Source organism: Alligator mississippiensis, chromosome 3, assembly GCF_030867095.1.
Source record: "Alligator mississippiensis isolate rAllMis1 chromosome 3, rAllMis1, whole genome shotgun sequence".
Lineage (NCBI taxonomy): Eukaryota > Metazoa > Chordata > Crocodylia > Alligatoridae > Alligator > Alligator mississippiensis.
In genome coordinates this window covers 199,081,985-199,107,203 of record NC_081826.1, presented here as the reverse complement: position 1 = coordinate 199,107,203, position 25,219 = coordinate 199,081,985, and the positions used below count along the sequence as shown (strand labels likewise).

The 25,219-nt window shown below is 41.4% G+C and overlaps 1 protein-coding gene across 2 annotated transcripts in view; it reads right to left on the bottom strand.

The window, feature by feature from the left end:
• Window positions 1-25,219, bottom strand: part of VPS13A (vacuolar protein sorting 13 homolog A) — a 177,331-nt gene that overhangs the window by 104,971 nt on the left and 47,141 nt on the right. For both annotated transcript variants that reach the window (XM_059724804.1, XM_059724803.1), the window contains exons 17-26: window positions 24,597-24,739; window positions 21,357-21,558; window positions 21,148-21,262; window positions 18,930-19,066; window positions 13,537-13,669; window positions 12,521-12,638; window positions 9,024-9,162; window positions 6,365-6,446; window positions 648-820; window positions 134-293 (exon numbers count right to left, since the gene is read on the bottom strand). In XM_059724804.1, the coding sequence (XP_059580787.1) occupies window positions 134-293; window positions 648-820; window positions 6,365-6,446; window positions 9,024-9,162; window positions 12,521-12,638; window positions 13,537-13,669; window positions 18,930-19,066; window positions 21,148-21,262; window positions 21,357-21,558; window positions 24,597-24,739 (1,402 nt within the window). The remainder of the gene's footprint in view (window positions 1-133; window positions 294-647; window positions 821-6,364; window positions 6,447-9,023; window positions 9,163-12,520; window positions 12,639-13,536; window positions 13,670-18,929; window positions 19,067-21,147; window positions 21,263-21,356; window positions 21,559-24,596; window positions 24,740-25,219) is intronic.

Genomic DNA, 25,219 nt, shown 5'->3' with positions numbered 1-25,219 from the left:
AAATTAATTATGTGCATGAGGAACAGAAATGGCTATTACCTGACAGCAGGAAAGTAGATAGGCTTCTCGAGAGTTAAATTCTTTAACATTTTAACGATATCACTCAATTTTTGATCATAAAGCAGATATTTACCTATGTACTCTGGACATAATAGACAGACTTCTCTAAGAAAAGCATGTGCAGACATATCAAACGTTCTTAGTTTAAGTTCAGTGCCTAATCCTATAACTTTTAGCTGCAACACAGGCTTTTGAGTATCATCATCATCAAGACGACACAACTGAATTAAGACCTAAAGAAAAAGAACAACATAAGGCAAGTGATAATTATAAGACATTGTAAAAACAGTTGCATTAGAGTTTGCATACAGCAAATAACAAATTCAAATATAATTTTATTCTTTCAGACAGAAGAAGTTGCAGCAAAAGCTCTGTAAATGATTGCAGCAATATTTGGAAAGCAAAAAGTCGCAAGTTAAAGTAGGAGAAAGTACTCTGAGATTTTTCTGAGCTGAAGAAACAGGAAGTGATAATATCAATAGGGATTGCAGAATAGCTGGAATCCTAGAAGTGACACAAACAAACAAAACGGTGAAGGTAAAACATCACATTTATAAGTAGCATATATTTACCAGAACGAGACATACCTCAGGTATTTCAAATTTCAATTGAAGGTCTGTCATATTCTTCAGTGATTCTTGCTTATGTAACTTTTTTTTTCTCGTGCTGTTCGCTCTGGTGAGGGAGCCAGATGATGCTTCAAAAAATGGCATGTCTTCTACAGGACTACTTGGAGCATCATAAAATTCTTCTTCGGATTCTAAATATTAAGTTACATTAACAAATTCTTAACTTCAGTCAACATTATAATATGCAATAATATGATCAGTAATTTCTTTGAAATGACATCTATAAACAATTACATGTACATGTCTATATGGTATCCTTGACAAGCCCAGGACCACTAGAGAAAAATAAGCCTCATCTTCCCATTTATTCACAGACCTACCCTCTCCCCAATACCAAGCCTGATAGACAATTAGGCAGAGCAGACAGCTAACATCTATCTTCAATGAACATTGCAGCACTGCTCTCAGGTTCTTCCAAGGAAGAAGTAGCAGGGGGCATCTTTAAATACTGGGAAAATTTGTAAGCTATATCATGTTAACAATTTACAAAACAAGACATTAAAAATGACTGGTCCCCTCACAATCTATCTGGTCTGATCCTGCAGAATCAGGATTTTGGGTTCTCTCACATCACACTAGTTTCTACAACAATCTTTTCACTGCAAAATAATACAGGAGAAAATGAGGCCCAGAGGAGAACCCTAAAACAAAAAGATATATTTTTCAATTGCAAAAGGTGTTCATTTTGCATAAACTACTCCACCCTCCACAAACATTTTTTTAAATTTGAGAATACTGTTATAAAAAAAACAACAAAAAAACCAACCCCTGACACTTGCTACTGATTACAAACTTACCAGTTGCTTTTCTACGAACATACTAGCATTTGAAACTTACTTTAATGTATTCCTATATTTTTTCCCCATTTAAAAACATTCTTAGTCAACATTCAAATGAAAATAAAAGCTACAATAAGTTCTCACACTCTTGAATACAAATTAGAGCATGAAGGAAGCAGGGATCCCATAAAGGATATGTGAAAAATTCCATTTTCTGTTTGCTAATATAGACAGAGAACGTTAGACTTTTTGGTATGGGAAAAATATTAATCCACTTCAAATTATTCTATAGGTTACTCGTGCCTCTATCACTTTTTGCCTGTGATACAGAGAAGAGCATGCATCTGAGCCGGAAGTGCACTGTGCTCAGGATACAACTAATTCAGAACGCCGCAACACATTTCAGCACTGTCACAGCCTACTGTAAGGACACTGAACCTGTAACTCTCTCCACACTGGCTTCCTACACAATTTAAAATCAAATTCTAAGTCTTGACTGTCATCTTCAAAGGGATCCGTAACCCAGGGCTAGGAAGTCTCAAAAACTCCCTAGCGCTCCAGGATTAAGCCTGATAAACAACTAATTTATCTGGCACAATGTAACTACAGCAATAGCAGAAGTAGCCTATGCAAGGGATGATACAAGACTTGACTGGACTCCCCCCATCGAGTAAAGGCTACCACAAACTTCACCACCGCCCTATCCAAGTACAAGGCATTTTCTATTTCAAATGCAAAGCCTTATATATGTTAACAAACAAAATAATCAGAGTTTTTGGGGTCCGATATCGATAGCCGATTTTAAGGAGGCATATCGGCTTATACCAATCCAATTTCCAATATAGCTGCTTCCAGCTGGTAAGTCTGTCATGGTGAAAGGGGAAGGGGAGGGAAGGGGTGTGGAGAGACATGTTAAGGCTCCTGAAGTGAGGGAGGAGTGGGGCTGGGACTACCCAACCAGGGTGTTGTGGGGTTCAGCTGGACCCAAAGCTCATCGTGGGGGCGGGAAGGGGGGCGTGGGGTGCCTCCCATTGCTGTGCGCACCTGGAAGGGCATGGGGTGGTAACTGATGATCCCCATGCCCTCCTGGGGTGCATGCAGCAGAGGGAGAACCCCTGCCCCGCACCCCCCAGACGAGCCGAGGCTTCGTCCTGCATCTGCCCTGGTTGGGCAGCCCAAGCCCCTCCCTCACCATGAGGAATGTTGATTTGCCACCCCCCACCCCTCTCCTCCTCCCTCCCCTTCCACCACAGCAGACTTACCAACTACATGCAGCTCTCCAAGCTGCCGAGCTGTGCTCCTTGCTGCCTATGTGCTGTGCTGGAGCATTTATTGGCTACGTCAGGCCGATTTCTGATGCAATCAATTTTCTTTATATTGATGCCGATCCAACATTGGACCGATGTATTGGTGCACCTCTACAAGATACAAATTGCTAATAAGGGAGCCGGGTTTTCTGTTTCCTGCAGAAAACCATGGAAAACTGGATTTTCCCCTTTGAAGCAGAAAACCACAGGTTTCCCCTTGCAGGGTAGTAGTTTCATAAATTCATAGATGTTAGGGTTGGAAGGGACCTCAATAGATCATCGAGTCCAACCCCCTGCATAGGCAGGAAAGAGTGCTGGGTTTAGATGACCCCAGCTAGATGCCCATCTAACCTCCTCTTGAAGACCCCAAGGGTAGAGGAGAGCACCACCTCCCTTGGGAGCTTGGCCACTCTAACTGTGAAGAAGTTCTTCCTAATGTCTAGTGTAAATCTGCTCTCTGCTAGCTTATGGCCATTATTTCTTGTAACCCCCAGGGGCGCCTTGGTCAGTAAAACCTCACCAATTCCCTTCTGTGCCCCCATGATGAACATATAGGCAGCCACAAGGTCGCCTTTCAACCTTCTCTTGCGGAGGCTAAAGAGGTCTAGGTGCTCTAGTCTCTCCTCATAGGGCTTGGCCTGCAAGCCCTTAACCATACGAGTGGCCCTTCTCTGGACCCTCTCCAGGTTATCCACATCCCTCTTGAAGTGCAGCACCCAAAATTGCATGCAGTATTCCAGAGTTCCAGCCTGCAGTGAGCTGCTTGGGGCTGGGAGGCGTTGGGGGAGGGCAACGGGAGGTAAGTCCGGGGAGGTAAAAGGCACAAAATCTGGAGCTGCAGGGCAGGGGGTACCACTCACGGCCAGCAATACAGTCAGGCAGGGTGGTGGGATTAGCTGCATACAGGTAGGTCTATGGGACAGGGGGGTGAGGGACAGGAAGTCCAGAGTGTGGGGACCGGCCCTACACCATCGGGGCTGGGGGCTGAGCTGTGGTGAGCCCAAACTGGCCCTGAACCATCAGGGGTGGCCACAATGGCACAGGGGCAGTCCAGGCATGGCAAAACTTGGTGTACGGCCCTGATGACATGGGGCTGTTCTGGGCCTCAAGAGCCGAGTTCTGGTGAGTTCGGACCAGCCCTGCACCATTGGGGCAAGGGCCAACCTCCAGAAAGACCCAGACACCCACCCCCTGCCCTACACACACCCTACAAATCATGTTAGTAGGACTGGCAGCAGCAGGGCAGCAGGGTACAGATCACACTGACAGGGTTGGGGGGGGTATGGTGAACTCTGCCACCCCCCTCAGCCCCAGCAGGAGGTGGCACCAGCCCCCTGCCCCATCCCCCAAACCCAGACACTCAGCCAAAGTGATCCCAGCTTTGGCCCAACCCCCACTGCCTGCCCTCCAAAGGGCTGCCTAAGGACTTCTTCGCAGTTTACCCCCTGCCAGGCAGGGAGCCTGCCCCAAGCCTTCCACCCCTTCACAGCTTTTGTGGGTATGCCCTCAGCCTCCCATCACTCAAAACTCTAGAAGCCTGCTTGCCTCCCTCCCTCTCCACATCCTACATATTACAACAGCATAAGGTGTTAAGCAAGCTTTGGAATGGGCTTTTGGAACTAGCTAACCTGAAACATAAGCAATTGTAAGAATAAGAGTCCACTAAATGAGTATTTATTTACAGCTCTTTACCTACATTGAACTCCATTCTCTGTTAATCAACCATATAGATTAAAGGAGTTGAAGAGAAAAAAAAGTGTAATAACAATAGCAAGTTTAGAGAAAATCCTGAGGATCTGTGATAGTGCAGTGATGCATATCTTTGTGGCAGCAGTGAGTATGCCATGTTATCTTTGGGCGTCTTCATGTGAGCCAGTTTTTTGGGTTTTTTTAATAGTTTAAAAAATTGTTATAAGCAGTTTAATAAAGACTAAAGCAGTCACCTCAGTCTGACTGGTGGGGTAACTGATGACCCCCATTCAACCAGTAACCCAAGTCTAACCAGTGACAAGGCTATCTGGTGACCCTAGTGATTTGGGTCACTCCAGGCTTGGGTCATCCCAAGACCTCAGGTGTGGTTCCTGTTCTGGTTCGGCAGAACAGGTCAAATCATGGTTCAGTTACGGTTCGCATTCAAGTGAAAAAAAAAAAAAACAGTTTAAACCAGTTCAAACAGTTCCACTCCCAGTTAGAGCAGGGGTCAACAGAACAGACACCCAGGGAAACTGTGAACTCTCCAGCATTGGAGATGTTCAACAAAAAGTTTGGTCAGCCATGTGCCAATGCTCCTCCTGAGACACAGCCCTGGAGGGTCCTGGCTACAGGCTCTGGCTCAGGGTCAGACTGATGCTGCATCGAGGTCAGGAATGAATTTTCCCCTGTTCAGAGTGGTACAGACTGGGGGGGGGGGGGGGGGGTTACCTTCCTCTGCAACAGGGGCATGGCCTCTGCCTGGGATCTCACAGCAACTGCTGAGGGGCTGCACCAGGGCAATTCCCACAGGCAGTATCAGCTAGCACCTAGCAGTCTTTTGTTGCCCCCCAGTCCCCACCCTTGTGTTTCATGGCTCTAGTAGGGGTTGCCGCAATTTGCTTTAGGGTGAGCAGGGGATGCAGGCTGGGAGTGAGGGGCACTGGCAGGGCTGTGACTTAAGAGTTAGGGGCAACGGCATGGGCAGGGCAATGGCATGTCAGGGCTGCTCAATGCCAGAAAGCAGCGGGAGGTAGGGGAGGGAACAACTACAGTTGGATGCAAGCCCTGGTGCAGGGGGGTGCTGGCAGGGAGCAAGTCAGGGATAAGTAAGGGTCATGAGTCTGAAGTGAGCGGCACCAGCAGGGCTGGGTGGAGTGGGGGGCTATGGATTAGGAGTGAGGGGCACTGGCATATCAGGGCTGTTCAGTGTCACAAAGTGGGGGGGGGAGGAGAAGGGAGGGATGGCAGCTGCTGGACCTATGTCTCGGTGAGCAAGGGGGGCAGGGGGAGCTCTGATTTTCTACGATAAAAAACCCCCAAAATCAAGCACTGAAATGTTTTATTATAATGACTCAGGCACTGGTAGGCTTCCAAACTGCTTTAAAATTGTAAATATATCAATAAAACATTGTGTTCAACTGATATCTACATATATACACATATATATACACACATATAGTGGTATTTCATTTTAATCATGGAAAAATCTAGATTTTAGGATTTTTAAATCAAAGAATCTTGGATTTTTTTTAAATCAGAGAAGGTCAGGATCCCTGTAATCATATTGCTTAATGCACTACTGGAAAACACTCCAATAGTATAATGATGAGTGAGGTATAAGAACAAATACAGAGTATATTTTTGGAAGCCAGATCATATGGTCTTTATATTCAACCTAAGTACATCAAAACTAAGCACCAAAATACTTGTTTAGCTTCACAATGCCATTTTAAGATACAAGTTTTAATGTTAATGATATCTTATAGCAGCTATTTATGAATATGTACACTAAAACAACAATGAAGAATGCATTGCATTTGAAAGCTCATCTAACTTTACCAAAACATGCAGCTGGCCCAATAAATTCTTGCTTCTCACTAAAACAATTTAACTCTACCTGATTCAGGTAACGAGTGAAGATCCAAAACAGGAAGGACATTTTGTGACACGTGTGTTGAAAGCACTGGTGACACCTGAATCTGAAACAGAAAACAGTAGGCAAACAATTTTCATTTAGAGATATATTAAATTAATTCTGCTGGCCCTGAAATGCCCCAGAGACAAAACACAAAGTATGAAAAATGAGCCTGAATAAAAGATTGAGAAGGAAAAAAAAATTCTGTTCCCAAACATATGAAAAAACCCTTTAATTTAAAAACAAACTCCAACAGAAAAACTGTATCTCTTTAAGCAAAGAAGTTATAACCTAAACTCATACTTCTTGCAAACCTGAAGGTGAAATAAATGAACTCTGGTTCGTAAGGGTAGAAAGACATCACCTTTTGTTACATTTGTACCTCCATAAAAATGTTTACATTGGTACAAAGTGAAAGCCAATAGGCATCCATAATCACTGTCATGTCACAAATGCCCAAATCTATGGCCGTGTCCACAGGCACTCAAACTGTGCTACTTCATTATGACATACATTTATTTGTTTATGGTGGAAGAATACAGGCAGGACAGAGCTGCCCACACTCTCCAGCTGCCTCAGGCAGGGGCTCCAGATGCTTGAGGGGTCCCGTTCTGCAACCCTAGGAATTCCCAGGTAGAACTGGGCTCCTCAAACCTTGAGAGCACCTGCTGTCTTTCTCCACTTATCCAGATATACCCACAAGATCTCCAGGGACATGTCTAGGCAGGGAAAGTCAGGCTCTTCCTGATTTACCCAAAGGTGGCCCTCAGGGTCTCCACGGATACATCTGGATAAGTGGGGAAAGTCAGGGTTTCCTCACTTATCTAGATATGCCCTTGAGACCCCAGGGGCACCTCTCACTAAGCCAGGAAAGCCTGATTTTCCCTGCTTACCCATATGCATCCTCAGAGATCCTTGGGATGTGTCTATAAGCAGGAAAAGCCTGGCAGGAACACCTAAGGTTGGGTGGGGTGGGTGGGTGTGTGTGTGTGTGTGGGGGGGGTTCTGCCCAGCAATTCTCCAAAATGTGCAGCACTGGGCCCCAGGAGGAAATGCCACCTATCATACTGTCAATGGGCAGGACAACAGGAGACATTTGTTTCACCCAATGAAGCCGATCAGCTGTGCCATGACAATGTGGCACCGACAATCCACTTCATTTGGCAACAATTATTTCTAGCTGAAGTAAAAGTATCTGTTACCAAAGATGAACATGAAGTATTAATTGGTTGCTGAAGTAGTAAAAACACTAGTAGTAATAAAGCAGTACACTATTAAAATGAATAAGCATAATTTAAAATCATATATAAATATAATTTGGGGTTCATGAAGCTAAGAATCATTAGACAGCTATACTAAATGAACAGAATATTAATGTGCATAAAGCAAAATGGATCAGGGCTCCCCAATTTCTGGAAAGCTGGGGGCCATGTGTCATGCAGACTGGGGCCACACTATGTTGGCTGCAGACCTCAGGGTCCCCTGGCTCTCCTCTGCCCCCCACCCCTCTCCTGCCACACAGACAGCACAAGCAGAACAACTTTTGCCCCCTACTCACTGTGTGTTTAGTGCGAGCAGCCCACAGCTCCCAGCAACGTGCACAGCCTGGGTCTCTCAGCTGCACATGCAGCATGGGTAGTATAAACAGTCCAGGTCTCCTGGCCATGAACTCATTCTGAGTAATATAGCTTAACTGACTGCACACGCAGCATGGGCAACTTGGCCCTTCTCGCGCTCAGCTGGCAGCCTGATTCTCCCTCCTGCTACCCACACAGTGCCTTCCCACTGACCTGGAAACAGAAGCCAGAGGAGGGAGGGCAACCCTGGAGACCTGGTCACCACAACACCAGTAGTGCAGTGGTAGGGCAGGATCTCAGGGACCACATGTTAACCCCTTGCAAGTTACATATAGCCCACAGGCTGACAGATGGACAGTACTGATATAGACTATTTCCACAGAGCTAAATTTGGCTGTAATTACAGGCATAACGCCTGTAGAATGAGCCGCAGGCAGTCTTTTCTCTCATCCTTCCTGTGTGCCTTGGGTTTCAGTGCAAAAGCAGAAGGTGCAGACAATGTGTCATGGAGTGCAAGGTGTTCTAAGAATTATAGTTCTTATTATAATTATAAATTATAATTATAGAATTATATAGAGAAGGAGCTTGCTGTGGCTGGGGGACGGGATACTTTCAATCCTTTTATGTTTTCTTGCTGCCAAAGCCCATATCAAGAGGGTAAAAAATAGAAAAAAAGTGCTAATTTTGGTGGCAAAATATGGGGAGTCATTTCTCCCCTGGCAGCAGAAAAATGCACTGCCAACCTACGAAACTAATTCCCAGAATGCCTTGCACTCCTTGGTGTACACTGCCTGTACCAGCTGCTTCCTCCAGCCCTCCATGCAGGCAGAGCATGGGACAGGAGAGAGTGAGGCACCCCTCCTTGCTCTTCTGGCACCCCTCTCTCCTAGGCAGAGCTTGGGGCATGCATCCCAAGCTCTACCTAGGAGGGATGCTATGGCTGAAATTTTCAGAAGTGCTCTACTCCCATCAAAAGACACTAAGTACTTTAAACGCCTTATAAAATTCCAGTATTATATTTTATTAAAATGCGTATTTTTCTACCAAACCAAATCTTAGCTTACCTGGGACATTTTTGGAGGAGAAGCTGTGGCAGGAGCACTTTCTGGTTTAGGAATGCTGTCAATTAGCTCCAAGATACCAGTCAGTTTCTTGTCTGATATTTGGACAGAGAGTAAAGGCAGCTGTCCAGAAATTTTGAATCTGTTATATAAATATTAATGGTTATTTCAAAATTATTTATTATCAATTCTTCTCATTTTTCGTACCAAAACCCTATACCAGCTCAGCACAAATTGTAACAAACAGTAAAAATAACAAATATAAAATAATTATCTATACAGAATTGTTGCCCAGATGGTTAAATATAGAGAACCAAGTAGTTCAAGTTCCATCTTCTAGCATACCTTGTGAAATAACTCCAAATAGCGATTTGAGGATATTTATCACAGCTTCTGATCTGGTTGTACACAATACATCATTTCCCACAACCAAGAATTCCCCTCTACTATTTACTTGTTCATTTTAGCATTTATAATAAATCACTTAAGCACCATGAGCAGCATTTTACAGAGCAAAACATCCTCTGTTCAAAAGATCATGCAAGCTAATAGCCCAATCTAACAAAACATGTAAGCATTTCCTTTTAAGCATGTGCTTGTATGCTGTCAAAACTAAAAAATCCAGACAGCAAGTTCTATTAAATAGAGCAGATCTACAAGCCTTAATAGGGACAGAGCTCTGGAACAGAAATACTACTGTCATTCCATATAGCTCCTGTACGTAAGAAAGCTGTATTTACATTAAAAGATGCTTACATACATAATTAAGTTCTGTCGTGGCAATCATAAGAGGTGCATCTACTATTCAACTCCCAAAATGTACAAGTGTAGGGGTGATTTTGTATCCCCAGATGCCACTGCACTGCAAAATTACAGGAACTATCCAGTGGATTTTTACCATGTGCTGGGACACTACAACCTTTTCTTTTATTTGTGGCCCTTATCGTTATTAATATACACGGTTTTAACATTTAGAATGTTGTGATACCCTTGGCATCTTACACTTAACAGTCAGAGACTGAAACTAGTGCAGAATGGACAGGCCCATTTATTGAGCAGGGAATCTCACTAGGAACGCATGACACCAGTACACCTGTATCTACAACGTTTATCTGTTAATCTCTGCACTAAAATTAAGGTATTAGTCATGACCAATAAAAAAAAATAAATGGCATGCTTACTGAGACTACCTCTCTCTAGTATACTGCACAACTATGGTCAGAAAAGGCACTCAAACAGACTGCTTGTGAGAAAGAGGAACTAGCCAAAAGAATGTTCTGAGGACTAGGGAAGTATACCAAATATGACGGCATATTACAGCTGTTATAAAAAACCACCAGCCAATTGCTCGCCAAAAATAACGGGGGGGGGACAGGGGCAGGGACAGAGGCCCATGTCCAACCCCTGCCCACCTCCCCCCCCCCCCCCCCACGTTTCAGGTCCAGGCACGTTCCCCTCACCCCCGCTTTGGGGCCAGACCTGTTCCCCACCCCCTGCTGGCTTTTGTCAGGGACCAGCAACCCCATGTCCCCCTGTGTCTGGCCCCACTCCTGCTTCTCATCCTGTGTGTGTGTGTGTGTGTGTGTGTGGGGGGGGGGAAACGGGCACAGTCCCCCCTTCCCGACACCGCCTGCAGGGAGTGGGAGCCAGGTCAGCCTGCCCCCTGCCCCCCAGTTCTGTCCCTTGTGTCCCTGCCATCATGGTGGCACTCTGCTGCGCCATCTCCTGTCCGAAGGCTCTTGGAGCACTTGGATTAGTTGTTTCAGTCAGCAGATCACAGTATGAATAAAGTGTTACGGACAGACTTACAAACGTTTTTCTATTATTAGAATTTATCACAGCTATAAAAAATTTTGAAGTAGGATGAAAGTACTAGAGGATGACACTGCATGTGGGACATGGTGTAGAAAGGAAGAGGCTGAAATGGCAGTTGAGGAAACAACAGAAAGAGACAAAAAACCACAGTTGAGGCATAAATTCCTATGCACGAGAAGAGAAGGAAGTTGAAGGAAATCTTGTGGGAACAAAGAAAAAGATTCAAAGGCTATCAAGGGAGCAAAGAGTTTTAAGAAACAGGATTCATCAGAATCAATGTCTGAGAGATTTTAGGCCCAAAAAACAACTGGACACAGACGTAGAAATAGAAATACAGAAGCTACCATAGAGTGGGACTGATAGCTGAGATGATCCTAGGCCAGCAGAAAACACTGTGCAAGTGCCAAAGGTAGTTTCATCCTAGGTACCCCGCCTAGCAGGGATCAGTCCAGAACACCACAATTTCATTATGTTATTGAAATGAGGTGTTTGGCCACAAAGAGAGCTCTCATTTCCTCCTTTCTGAAGTAAAGAAATGCTTAGACATTGTGCTTCTGTACTAGGAACTCAGGGCTAGCAGGGACAACCTAAGCCATCAAGTGTAGGAACCTATGATTACATGCAAGCAAGTAGTAGGTAATGTTCAAAATGCTTCAAATGCTTCACCAGAACATCCATGGAGCACCTCATACCACTCCATAACAAGCAACAGGCTTAGGATCTTTAGAACAAAGAAAAAGCCTACAAAAACTAAAGATGTGCAACAGTACAAGTGACAAAGATGTCACCAATGCCTTGTTCCGTCTTTTGCCTTTTCCTTTTCTTCCCCGCAGCTCTTCTTGGCTCCTCCTTTCCACCTCTGAAAGCCAGGAGAATCAAGGAGCAAGAGCAAGAACTTGAGCTCCTACAACCAGCACTAGGATTTCTGAACTCTGGACATCCTTGCTTTACACAGCAGATGGCACCACAACACCACATTTTCATTAATCTACTCCCACATCATTGGCAGTGCTCGCTAGTCTGTTACTACTTCACTACAGAAGTAAATGCAATGCACTGGTTCTCATCCACAAAACTTTAAATAGTCTATAGCTTTCTTGTTCTTTACATCTCAAAAAAACCCAACACCTTTATCTGTCTGGAAAACAATATTTCTATATTTTAAGTTTGAAATTCAAGGTAAAAAGGAACAGGATTTATTTGGTAGAAAGTTTTTACCTCTGGGCTTCCCTCCCATCAGACATATTAACTTTAGATTTACCCTAATCTCTAGGTCTTCTATACCTGTTTAAAATTTGGGGTGAGAGGCTGTGACATATTTGATCTGTATTCTTGGGAAATACTATGATTCTTTATTTATAAAATGCAACCCACACCAAATATATGGTGACATCTAACAAATGCTTATGGAAGTGGACTTTCTAAACATAATTTTACCACAGAGCTGACACTCAGAACATAGTAAAAATAAACAATGCTAAATACTATAAATTGACCAATACACAGAATAGAAATTGAAAAGATCAGTCAGTATGTGAGGTAGAAGAAATAAATCATTAATAAAACTGTTTTCACTTAATCCTGTAAGTATATTATAAAAACTGCACTATACTTAAGGGAATAATTCTTCCAAAAACCTAACAGACATTTACTGAAAATCTTTTTGCAACAGAAAGAAAACATACTTGGGCATTCTTGCATCAGAGACAACCATAGCTCTGCTAAATTCCACTTTCAAATCCATTGGCTGCAAGATATGTTGAGACGAACATTTTAGCTTACGAGCCTCCTGCCACTTTTCATCTAGAGAAAATAAAATAAATTAGCTGTATTTTACATCAAAGCAATATTTCTTCAAATCATACAATTGAGCTACTCTAGCCATAAATGCTACATTTTCTATTATTAGATATCTTTGAGTAGAAAACAAAGGGTTTTTGTTCTCATCTTTTATGTAAGCCCACCGTAACCCACACTGCATGAGGAAAAAGTGTGGATAATACCTCTGCTTTGTCTTATATTCAGTAGAGCTTTTGTCTTTCTACTACCCAAGCCCCATAACACAGAAAAACTACAAACAAGGTCTCTGTCATGGGTTCTGATCTCTCAGTGTGTATCTATTCTTCATAATTTACCTTATGATAGCACAGAACTGATCCAAAGGAATCAAATGTCTATTATGAACATTGCCACAATCTGCTTTGGACTTGGTAAAAGGGATAGGTAAAAAAAAGCGAATTATTGGACTAGACGTGAGAGTTGGTATAAAATTCTACGGTCTATATAGAATCTGGACCAGACCAGATTAAAATGATCACAAGGCTATGTAGGATTGGGGGGCGGGGACGACGACGATGACGGGACGGGACGGGACACCAAGGGGGAATGACACAGACCTCTGAATTTATAAGGAAGTAAAGGCACCACTGAGCTGCTCATCTGTCAGCCTTAATTACCTGCCTGGGAATACCAGACATATAGGGCTAGATTTTTTATAAATGTTTGTCCTAAAGTGTCCCAAGTTCAAAAATAGCTTACCAGCCCTTGCTTGTGAAAACAAGAAGAGAACAACATTTACTGTTTCTGGACTCAGCAGCTGACACCACTAGTATAACCATTTCTGTTTAATACTAGCACACAAGCTATCAAAATATTTTTTGTTAGTTGCCCTAGCAAAGAGATCCATTTTATGAATACTTACGATGTTTGCTATAAAGTAGCTGTATACTGCTTAGCTGAATATCAAATACATCATAGGCTCTTGACATTATGTTTTCAATAGTGTTTTGGCCTACTTTGAGATCTGATAGGTCAGAACGACTTTTACTTGTCATCTTTAAAAAAAAAAAAAAAATCATAAAAACAGGTGAAGTCAGTTTAAAAATATTGGCTATACAAATAATCACATTCAACTTTGACTGGAGATCAATGAAACAAGACTATGGAAACTGAAATACCAGATCAAATCGGTATGTCCAACTAATCCAATATCCCCTCTCACACAAGGGCAGAATTATATTTTTCAGAGCAAGGTGCAAGAAAACCCAAAATGGACCACTGTGAAAGTTTATCTAGGAAGGACTGCTAATTAATCCTATTAGGGAGTGGGTAGTTTATGCCCTGAAACATGAAAGATCATCTCCCTTTTAAATCACTTACCCCACATAATTTAATTTTAAGAAGTTTTTAAACACGGTAATATTGTATTCATGTTTAGCCATAGGTAACGCTTAATCCATGTATTAATCCTGTTAACAGTTCAGATTTGGTGGCAATTTGTGACAGAATTCCACAGATTATTTACAGATTATGTAAGAGTTTTTACCAGTTTCAAATGCATCTAAAACTTTAAAAAATATCATTAAAACTTTTATCTGTTTTAAATACATCTCGCTCACATTTCATTAGAATACCTGTTGCTGTTTTATTTCAAGAAATAAATGAGTAATGGTTCAAATATCCTCAACACTAATTTTATATCTTTAAACTGTCCTGTCTCCATCCTTCTCATCTAAAATTAGCCTGCCTTCATTGTTTAATCTCTAGTATCCCAATACATTTAGCTGTGTTTATTATCTATCTTTGAACATTTTATTTCTACTCTGTAATTTTTAAATATGTTAACCAGAACTGAAAGGAATTGTCAAGATTAGGTCTCATCATCGATTTATGTAACAGGATTATAAATATCAGTACTATTTCCTAGCTTCTTTAGAATCATGGAAAATTAGGGTTGGAAGGGACCTCAGATGGTTATCAGTCCAACCACCTGCACAAAGCAGAACCATCCCCAACTACATCATCCTAGCCAAAGCTTTGTCTAGCTGGGTCTTAAAACCTTCCAAGGATAGAGCTTCCACCACCTCTCTGGGTAACCTGTATCAGGGATCTTAATTTTTTTTCTATTAGACAGCTCAACATAATTAGCATACAATAACAAGCTTGAATAGTTTAAATGGCACCTGTCAATATACTTTCTTTTGTTCATCCTGAATGTTTAGACATTGTAATCTGAGTCAGCCCCAACCCACAGTGCTTGGAAAATGACCCAAAGTCTAATGTTTAAGAAATAAGGCTTGCATTTGATTGAGCCCCCCCAGCCCCACACGGGCTGATATGCTCCTGGCCCCGCACACCCCTAGGGATACCTGGGTTGGCCATAAACTCCACTCACAGCTACTTCCTTTTTGATCTGCTATTAGGGTACCCTTTCATTTAGTTTGGTAGAATATCATGACTAAAGAGAGTTACATTTTTTGTAATGACAAAGAATTACATCATCTGCAAAGTTTTGCCACCTCACTGTTCATCCTCCAGTTTCTTAAAAATCATCAGTTTTACCATAATGTCGCAGGATCCTCACAGCTAATCTTTTCTTAGTATAAAATCAGACATCTATGCCTATCCATGTTTTCTTTCTTATGTAAGAATACTTATAATCTTGTGGCATGTAAGCTTACTGTTATTTTTTTTTAATTTTTAATTAATCATTTTTTCTTTAAAAATAATCCTGCAAAGTATCCATGTTTTATTGCATTTAGTGATTCAGAATTCTAGCATGTTTAGGAGCCAAAATTTTTCATTAAAGAATCTGATTTTAACAGACCTGCGTTAACTGCTATGACAAGACCACAACACAGATAATAACTTCCTTTTTAAATAGTGTTCACATGCTTTTTTAGATTACAACCTTGCATTTGTTAACAGGGTAAAACCATTCGTAGACTAAATCTCCATGTACCAGGTCTAAAATTGAATTCCTTGTATATGCAGTAATGTGCATCATAAGTACTTTGGAAACATTACTTTAAAAGAAGGTTGAGGCTGCAGATTCAAGCCCTCAAATTTAAAAAATGCCAGAAATAGTTGTCTCTTAGGGCTGTAAGTAGGGGGCAGAGCTAGAGGAGGGGGCAGGGAACCATAGGGGGGCCCCTGCCAGGCCCCATGCCCTGCCTACTCCCTCCAGCCCCTCATAGCGCCCCTGACCCCCACCCGCTCTCTTAGCCCTGTCAATGGCTGCCCCGCCCGGCCACAGCATCCCAGTTCTTTAAAAAAAGGAAAAAAAGCTCCGCACTCACAGGCTGCTGCAACAGCCTTTGGGGCTTCTGGGGGCTCGTGGCAGAGTCCCCCATGCAGCAAGGGGCAGTGGTGGGCAGTGAGGATCACCACCACCACCCCCACCTGGCAGGAGCTAATGAGTGTGGGGCTTTTTTTCTTTTTTAAAAAACAGCCAGGACACTAGAGCCAGGTGTGGCAGCCATTGACTGGGCTGGGAGAGTGGGCAGAGGATGGAGCCTGTTTGATTCAGAGATTCGGCGACAGCTGGATCTCTGAATCAGATTCAGCTGAATTGATTTGGGACAGTGATTGGAATCACCAAATCAAATCACTATCCCCCCCAAATCGGCCAAATTCAAAGCGAATACTAGCTGCTTAGCACACGCCTATTGCCTATGAAGCCTTAATTACACCTATTTGTATATATACCCATACATTACAATTCAATTTTTAATTACATTATTGCATATTATAAACACAATGAATGTGCCATTTAATATTTCTTTATATCTTCCACATTCAGTGCATGACAGACCTTATTTAATATAGACAGTATCATCAAACTAAAAACTTCACAAATCTAAATGAATTTATAATCACACAATACTTGTAAGACAGTGAGAAATTATCTACATTATACAGCAAGGTAACTCAGGCAACTATAAATATTTTGGTGAAAGTGTTTGCCTGAAATGTTTAACTCCAGGCATCACAAAGGAACACTTTTTTTTTTTTTTGCAATCTGCCTGCAGAAATACTGACAATAGCCAGCTATTGCAGAAGCCTATTTATTAGCATCACAAAATGGTAACAGGTAACTGTTACCCATTAACGGAACCAACCACAAGGGCAGTGACTCATTTTGACAGCTAGATAAGAGCTATTTGTTGATAGCAGAGGTATGGAGAAATTCAGGACTCCTAAATTAAATTCAAATGCCGTAGAAGACTGCTTTCAAGGTTAGAAATGCTTCTGCCAGAATTCATATTCCCCCCCTCTTTTGTTCCAAGACACACCTCTCAGATCCCCTTCTGTTCCTATCTGGATCCTTCCAGCTCCCCTTTCTCATATTCTGCCCATTTCTCACTCCCCTCTCTCTATTTCAATCAAGTGTCGTAGAGGAGGTATTGAGTATGCACAGGATACAGTCTCACTGCTGTCAATACCTGTGCCTAGTGCTATTGTGTTGCCAATGAGCCACAAGGAATAAGAAGTTCTGAGGCCCCAGCTGGAGTAATGCATCCAATTCTGGGCTCCACAATTCAGGAAGGATGTGGGGAAGAGTCCAGAGAGCCACACGCATGATCAGAGGGCAAGAGAACAGCCCTTATGAAGAGAATCTGCAAGCTATGGGACACTTCAGCCTGGAGAAGCGCAGGGTCAGGGGTGATTTGGTGGCAGCTTATAAGTACATAAAGGGTATGCATCAGGATCTGGGGGAACAACTGTTCACCAGAGAACCCCAAGGGATGACAAGGTCAAACAGTCACAAACTCCTGCAACACCATTTTAGGCTAGACATAAGGGAAAACTTCTTTACTGTCTGAGCCCCCAAGGCCTAGAACAGACTTCCCCCAGAGGTGATACAAGCACCTAGTCTGGACACTTAAGAAACATTTGAATGGTTATCTTGCTGGGATCATTTTATCCTAGCTGACTTCCTGTCCCTTAGGCAGGGGGCTGGATTCGATGACCTTACAAGGTCCCTTCCAGTCTCAATGTCTATGAAATCTAGTTTCATGAAGATGTATAAACATGGCCAAATTAGAGCAAATATTTTGCACGTGGCAAAATGAACCATCCCAGAGTGATCAACCTGTCAAATGTCAAATTTTTGTTACAAAGATACTAGGGTCTCTCAGAAAAAATGGTTGCAGAATATTTTTTACATTGTTGTGACTACGTTTTTCCTTAACCTCGTTCTCAGTAAAGGCTGAACCATTTCAACTAAAACACTAAAGGAAAAAAAAAGCTCCACAGCATAGAAATTCCACTACAAGTGTTTACAATTTGGCAGATTTGTAGGCAGATAAAAACAAGGTCTATTAATAGGAAGTGCCAGGCTACCAACTATAGCCAAACTATAAATAACATATTTACATTGCCAATATATACATAAGGGAACTATTACCCTGGCAATCATACTATTTTAATTTTTGTCAATTCAGCAGCAGGTAATCTCCCTGGCAGAAAACTCTATTTTATGTGGTTTGTACTTTGACAGCATTTGATTAATCAACTTAGCCTGATTTTTCCCTTAAAAATTTAAATTATCTGTAAAATTGAATAAACAAATTAAAATACCACAAAGTTTAGTGGAATAATATATTTATAAGTGATTATCCTATTTCACTTTTTCATTATCCACAAAAATGATATAATAAAAGAAGAATAGTATGGTGAAAGAAGAAAAAGCAAGCATTTCAGCAAAAAGAGCAGTCTTTTACAAGTCAGATGTAGCTTAAATGATGCCAACATTAAAAAACTATTTTAAAGTACAACTGTATAGTACTGAAACATTTACCAAAGAACTAGTCTAATTGTTCTAACCTGCACTCTGAACTGATTAGAGTATACAGTTAAAACCCAATTCATTCATATACCAGTGGTTCACAACTGTTAATTTACGTCAGGTTGCAGAATTAAGAACACATTTCTCATTTTTTTGCTGCAGTGTTCATACCCAAAGTTCACTAGCGGTCTCAAACTACTTATCAGAGAAGCAGTACCCTTTGAAATAAATACTACATCAAATAACTGGAGCACCTCATCAGGCTCATATAGCTGTTTTCTGTACACCCTCAGCTATTCTGCAAACTCTGATTTTTGCAGAAAGGGGAGCCTCATCCTGCAAAATTATCAATGTTTTATTGTATTTAGAACTTCCATAGAAATTTAAATGATTTCCACTCAAGATTGAAACTGAATAAGAAAATTTAATATTTTATATACAACAAATTAAAATTCATTTTAACCCATTAAAATAAAGAGACGGCAAACATCCACAATATAGTACTCATAAATATAAATGTGTACCTTAAGATTACCAAGATCCAGAAGTAGTAAATTTGATGTAGATTCATAAAAACCATTTTGGGGAACGATGATATATGATGCCATTAAGTTAATGTTTAAATCAAGAACTTTCTGTGTTTCAATAACATATAACAATCCTAAACAATAAACAAAGAGAATTACATCTAAGAAGCCAACACAGGATTCATATTTTTAAAAGATTTTCATATTCAGCCACAAAAACCACACAGGCAGCACTGCAAATGTACAGTACCCTGGTATATTCTGATAGATTTAAATTTTCTAATGGTTTCACTTATTAGCTATGCTCCAGTTTGAAGTGTATCCATGTTCAAAGTTTTCAAAAATCATCTTGTCAATCTTAAAGAAAGTTGAAACAATGATTAATTCAATACTTTCTCCAAGAAATCTGAAGGGCTAACTGCAGAAGGATTAATTCTACAGGCTTAATATAATGTTTACATACTGTAAAGTAACAGAACAAAGTATACACATTACAAAGGAATTTGCTTTAATCAAAATTTAAATATATTTTCTACTTTTACTCTACTACATTCAACTCTTAGGCCACATACAGATCCTCAGTTTCTACCAGGAGAATCACCATTCTCTGAGTAAGTATGGTGACTCTCAACCAGGGTACCATAACACACTGGGGAGACTTGATACCTTTTCAACAGTGCAGCAAAGTACTATCACTGTGAGAAAAATAACCCAGGTTAAATCACTCCCAGGAGAGATTCTTCTGGGAAACTGAACATCTGCATGCTTTCTGCCAGCTTAACTTGTCCAGGAGACCAGCAGGAATGGTGCCAGGGGAAAGGCTCCTGCACCTTCCTGAAACCAGGCTCACTTCCTTCCAGTTGTTCCCTCCTTTTTGAAGATGAATACCAGGAATGCTGCCCCCTGCCTGCTTCCCTTTCCCCTCCCCCTGGCTAAGCTGAGTGCTGGGGGTGGCAAGCTGGGCTTCCAAGCCTGACTCCTGGTCCTACCAGCTTCTCCTTGTGTTCCTTTCATCCTCAGCTGAATGGTAGTCAGCAGTATAAAAACCACAGAGTCTAAGAGCCAGGTTGAGGGAAACCCTTCCATGCCAGGCTCCCAGCCCCTCCAGCTGCTCAGCAGAGTGACAAGGGCAATGATTTAAAAGCATAGTAGGGCTATTAGCCTGATGTATGAAAGCACTCCCCAAGCCTGGCTCATAACTCTGTTGGTTTCCCATTGCTGCCTAGCTAACTAGGAGAAGAGAGTGGGGCGAGGAAAGCTTGGGTGACTCACCACCGAGGCAAAATGAGCCTTCCTCACCCCACATCACACTGGGTTAGCTCGAGGCAGTGTGGGGTAAAGGTAGGCTGCTGTGCCCCTGCAGCAAGACTTCTGGAGCCTTGTTACAGCAACTGAGTGCTTCCACCAACCAGATAAGCCCAGAGGAGTGCGAGGAGGGGACTATTCTCCTTCAATGGAGGACCAGAAGGATTCATATCACAAGAGAATGCTCCCATTCTGCCAATCAGCTCAGTGGCACTTTTCCCCTTCCCCCCACACTGGTCTACTTCCCCCCACCCACAAGCTGCTCTGGGTGCAGCCACTTCGAAACCGTGTAATGCGCAAGTTTGTAGCTGGTTGCATCATTTTATAGCTGGATGGACCTTTTTATGGTGTGATAATTATGTTGCAAATGTGGCCAGTCTAAATGTATTGCAAGATTAACCAGTTAGTTGTGTGATAATTACTTTGCATGCATGGAAAGTCTTACTTGCATGTGTGATCAGTCTAAATTTATTGTGCGATTAATCAGATCATTGCGTAATATACATAACGTGTAGCAAGGGCTAGATCCAAAAAAAAATAATAATAATAAGCATAACTATTCCCCAGATTTTGAACTGGTTTAAAATCTTCCCAAAATGACTATTAGTAATCTATGCTGCATGGGATTTTTCTTTATTACATGCAATCTATGTCTACAGAGTACAGCGGGGGTGTTTAACGTTTTTAGCATACTGACCTTTGGCTCTTTTGAAATTTGTATTTTCTTTTGTTGCAATATTTTATTAATTATTGTCTTCAATCTACGTAAACTGTATGCGTATGTCCATTAGCAATGTTAAGATGTATTAAACATCTATGAGAATTTTTCAAATAAAAAAATAATTTTCACATTTTTAGGAAGCAAAATTTAGCAGAAACTACATCAATTCAAGTGTTTTTCAATGTTCACCTGTTGATGTCTTCTCACGAAATTCTTCAAGCTTCATCAAAGTTGCAGAGGTCAGTTGCTCTAAATGTACATCTTTTGGAGGTCTAAAAAAGTCCACTAAGCTATTCACAGTCCTCTGTTAAAATAATGGAATAACATTAAAAAGTGAATTACAAAATTCTTGGAAAAAAAAAAAAAAATCAGTACTTCAATAAAATATTCTTACTTACTGCATCATATATTATTTCCAATGGCTGTGCTTCTACTCTGATTTTTTGATCAGCTTTCTCATCTAAGGGGTTGGTTTCAAACATTATGCTCAAGAGTGATGTATTGTTTTCTGAACAGACTGTTCGAGAAGATAGTAGACAGGGTATACATTTTTCTCGAGACATGCCCATAACTTCGAATGAGTTTATTTTTGTTTCAAATCTGTATAGAAGGTAAAATGGCATAAAAATTATATTTACCCAACATCCATTATCTTAATAGTGAGTTACCAGGAAAATAAACAACTACTGTAAACCTTCATTTTCTATCACCTTCCCCATCTTTTAAATAGCTCTCCGTTGGAAAGGTCCCTTCATAAACTGAAAAAAGTGCCCCACTATATTTAAAAAAAAAAAAAAAAAAAAAAAAGAATGTATCCTTTTTCTTCTTTCTAACCCCATTTGGGGATATTTTGTTAGTTTGGCCTACAGCAGGAGAGGAGAGGTTTCTATTAAAAAGCTATCTCCTTAAGTTAGTAATTCCCAGATCTTTCAGATCACTATATACGGAATAAAAATAGAACACATTTCTTATCTAGTGGTTCCTCTTCTTCAGCAATTTCTGCATCAAGATCTTTGCTTACAGTTCTTTCCTCTCAACTTATAAGAAAAATATCCAGACTTGTCGGTAATGTTATCCCCTAAGGGGTTGCAGCTTACCTAGCTCAGCTGAAGTTTCAAAAGCAACAATTGTGGGTACAGCTCATGCATTTCCATTAAAAAGTGACTTAATAAAACACAAACAGTGCTGAAAGCAGACCATATATCCCAGGATTATCCTCTCCCAGAGAAATCAACTCAGTGGCACAAAGTTATGGTCCCTTTTAGTTATTCCCTTCTGCCCTACAAGTCTTTTCCTATTTGCTGCAATGTGCCACACTTTCAACAGGAGGGGTTAAGAGTGCTTCCACCCTAGTCCTGTTTTAGTGTGGTGGTTAGAAGCTCTCTTGGCAAGGTAGAAGCTGAACATATAAACCCCTTCAGGCTGAAAAAGGCTTAGAATCCTTGGCCCCCCATTTCCTGTGCAAGTGTTCTAACCACTAAAAGCTGTTACATAAAATTAAAATATAAATATAAGATAAGATAGGTACCACCAACACAGACCATGTTTTATAAGCAAAGGGACAACTTAGGCACTTAAGCCCAGGAAGGTTTTGGCCTATGAATCCCAGGGCCAGCAGAGACAGGAAGACACTGGGAGAGAGGCAGGATTTCAGAATAAAAAAAAAAAAAAGAGGGATAATCGGCAGCTGCAGGCATCCCCCTAAACCAGCATGCTGGCTGTTGTGAATTCCAATTCTAATCATCCAACTCTCCCCATTCATTTCATAGGCAAGTTAGGCACACAATTCAGGTGTGAATCCATGCCTTGAAGAGGGACATCTAAAAGAGTTAGCTATGACAACACTGAACACTAGGGGAGTGCGAAGCTTTGGTCACTGATTCGATTTGGCAGAGATTAGGTGGCCAAATCGCAGAATCCAAATTGAATCAGGAGACACTTTAATCTCTCCGAATCAAAATCGGAACCCTCTGAATCAATTCAGACAGATTCGAAGATTCGGACATAGACACAGCTTTAAATGTTTTTTCTACATACCTCAAGGTACCAGGTGGCTCATGAATGCTGAGACGGTGGGGTGGCTGGAGCATCCCACGGGAGTGCAGGTGGGGAGGTCCCCAGCACACACTACGGTGGGCCCGGAAGTGGACCAGAAGCATTTCCGGGTCCGCCGTGGAGCGTGCGGCACCTTCCCCCCCCCCCCGTGCCCTGGCTCAGCGAATAGTGCCTCCTGGGTCTGGGGGAGCACCCAGGGTCCCCTGCAGGCAATTGCTGAGCTCGGGGGATTGCGGGGGGTATCCCCCACGTGTTTGGTGGTGAATCTGGAAGTGGAAGTACTTCCAGTCCACTTCTGGGTCTGCCGCTGAGTACGCGAGGGGCCCCCCTGAGCTCCTTTGGGACACTCCATCCACCCCCCACATCTCAGCATTCATGAGCCATGCCTGGTACCTCGAGGTATGTAGAAAACAAACATTTAAAGCCATATTTATGGTCGAATTGCTGATTCTCTGAATCAGCATCAAATCTTCAGATTCGAATTCAGCCGAATCGAATCGGGACAATGATCCAAATCAACAAATCAAATCACCGCCCCCTAAATCAGGCTGAATCAGAATTGAATACGGCCCACTTCACACACCCCTAACTGAACACAGCCATACCCAAGTTTTTTGTGGTTTTAGGCCTTAGTACCTCTCAGAAAAATAGTTTAATGAAAATGGAGATGATTTTACAAGAAACAGCACTTAAGAGTGTAATGTTCGGCTTAGGTATAGAGACTGTATATATAACTATAAGAATCATGCAGTTATGGCTGCGTGCCTTCTTCCCATATTTCAATGTTTCAATAAATACAATCCCCTAAAAGGTATTTGCCAATCTATTCACATGCAAGATTTGTGGACTCTCACTATTAAAACATGCTTCCTGAACACCATAACATGATTTAAGAACTACATATTCATTTTGGGGATACATGCACTATGAACGTACTTTCAAAGCATGCAAATTCATGCATTTGCTCGAGTTAAATTCTCAGAGCTCTAATTACATGTCTAAATTAAGTTTTGCAGCAGAGAAGTTAAGAGTAAACCAAAAGCTCTAAAGGAAGATAAAGATAACAGAGGCTATGGACAAACATACATTTTAGCTGCTTTATCAGGTTTCAAATATTTAACAAGGCTGGGGAGTTGCCCCTTGGGAGCACCATCATCTATTACAGTGTTACTGTTACATATGCATGCTCCTTTACAAGTTAATTAAACTACTGTAACTTTAACCCTGAATGAAACAATTTAAATTTCACCAGTTTTGCTGCACCTGTATCACTACAGAAGTATGAAGATTGATCAGCTCCATAGTAACAGGTTATACGGATATAATGTGACACTGACAACTATTACATCTGCCTATACTCAAGAATTGAGTGAGTGGATGATTAACCTCCTGTCAGTAACTGATAGAACTGTTTCTACCCACTAAAACACAATCACATTGAAATGCCCATTATAATAGACAACATAATAATAAGAGAAAGCTATGCACTATCCAAAAAAATTATCTAGGCCATAATCCCGATTTATACTACGCACCATAAAAATTTTATATGGAATAAAGAAGGTTCAATGTAGAAGGCTTACCTTATTGCCTGTGCACCTGGTCGTTGTGTGAACATTGTACTCAGGTCAATTAATGCAAATTTTATCAACTCAGGTTTCTCCTGGTTTTCCCTTATTGATATGGACATGCTTAACAGCTTTACAGAGAGCCTTATGGCTTCATACTATGTAAGCAGGAACAAGTAAAATGATTTTTAGTTACAAGTAACAGTTGCTGTTTGAGACTGGCTTCTGTACAATTAAACTTGTGGGGATTCATACCCGCAGCACACAGTTGCGTCACTTCCTTCAGAAGGCAAGTCCATTTGTAAGCATCTCACAGAAGGGTGACGTATGAAGTCTACTTTATATAAAAGTGTGCACACAATCCATCCTCATACTGTCACCTGACAGTGACCTCAATTCTCTAAACACCATCATTCTAGTTTCAGAGCTTAGAGAATGTGCAAAAGGCTTCAACCTAGAAATTATCTGGCATCTAGTGATGTCTAAACTGGGCATTGCTATAGCAAAGTAGTACCAGATCTGTAAATAGATACATTGATCAATTGATAATCCATACAGTTAACACTTATACTCACTTAACATCGTTCCAGTTAACATTATTTCATTATTACATTGCTGATCTATTAGAGACCATACTT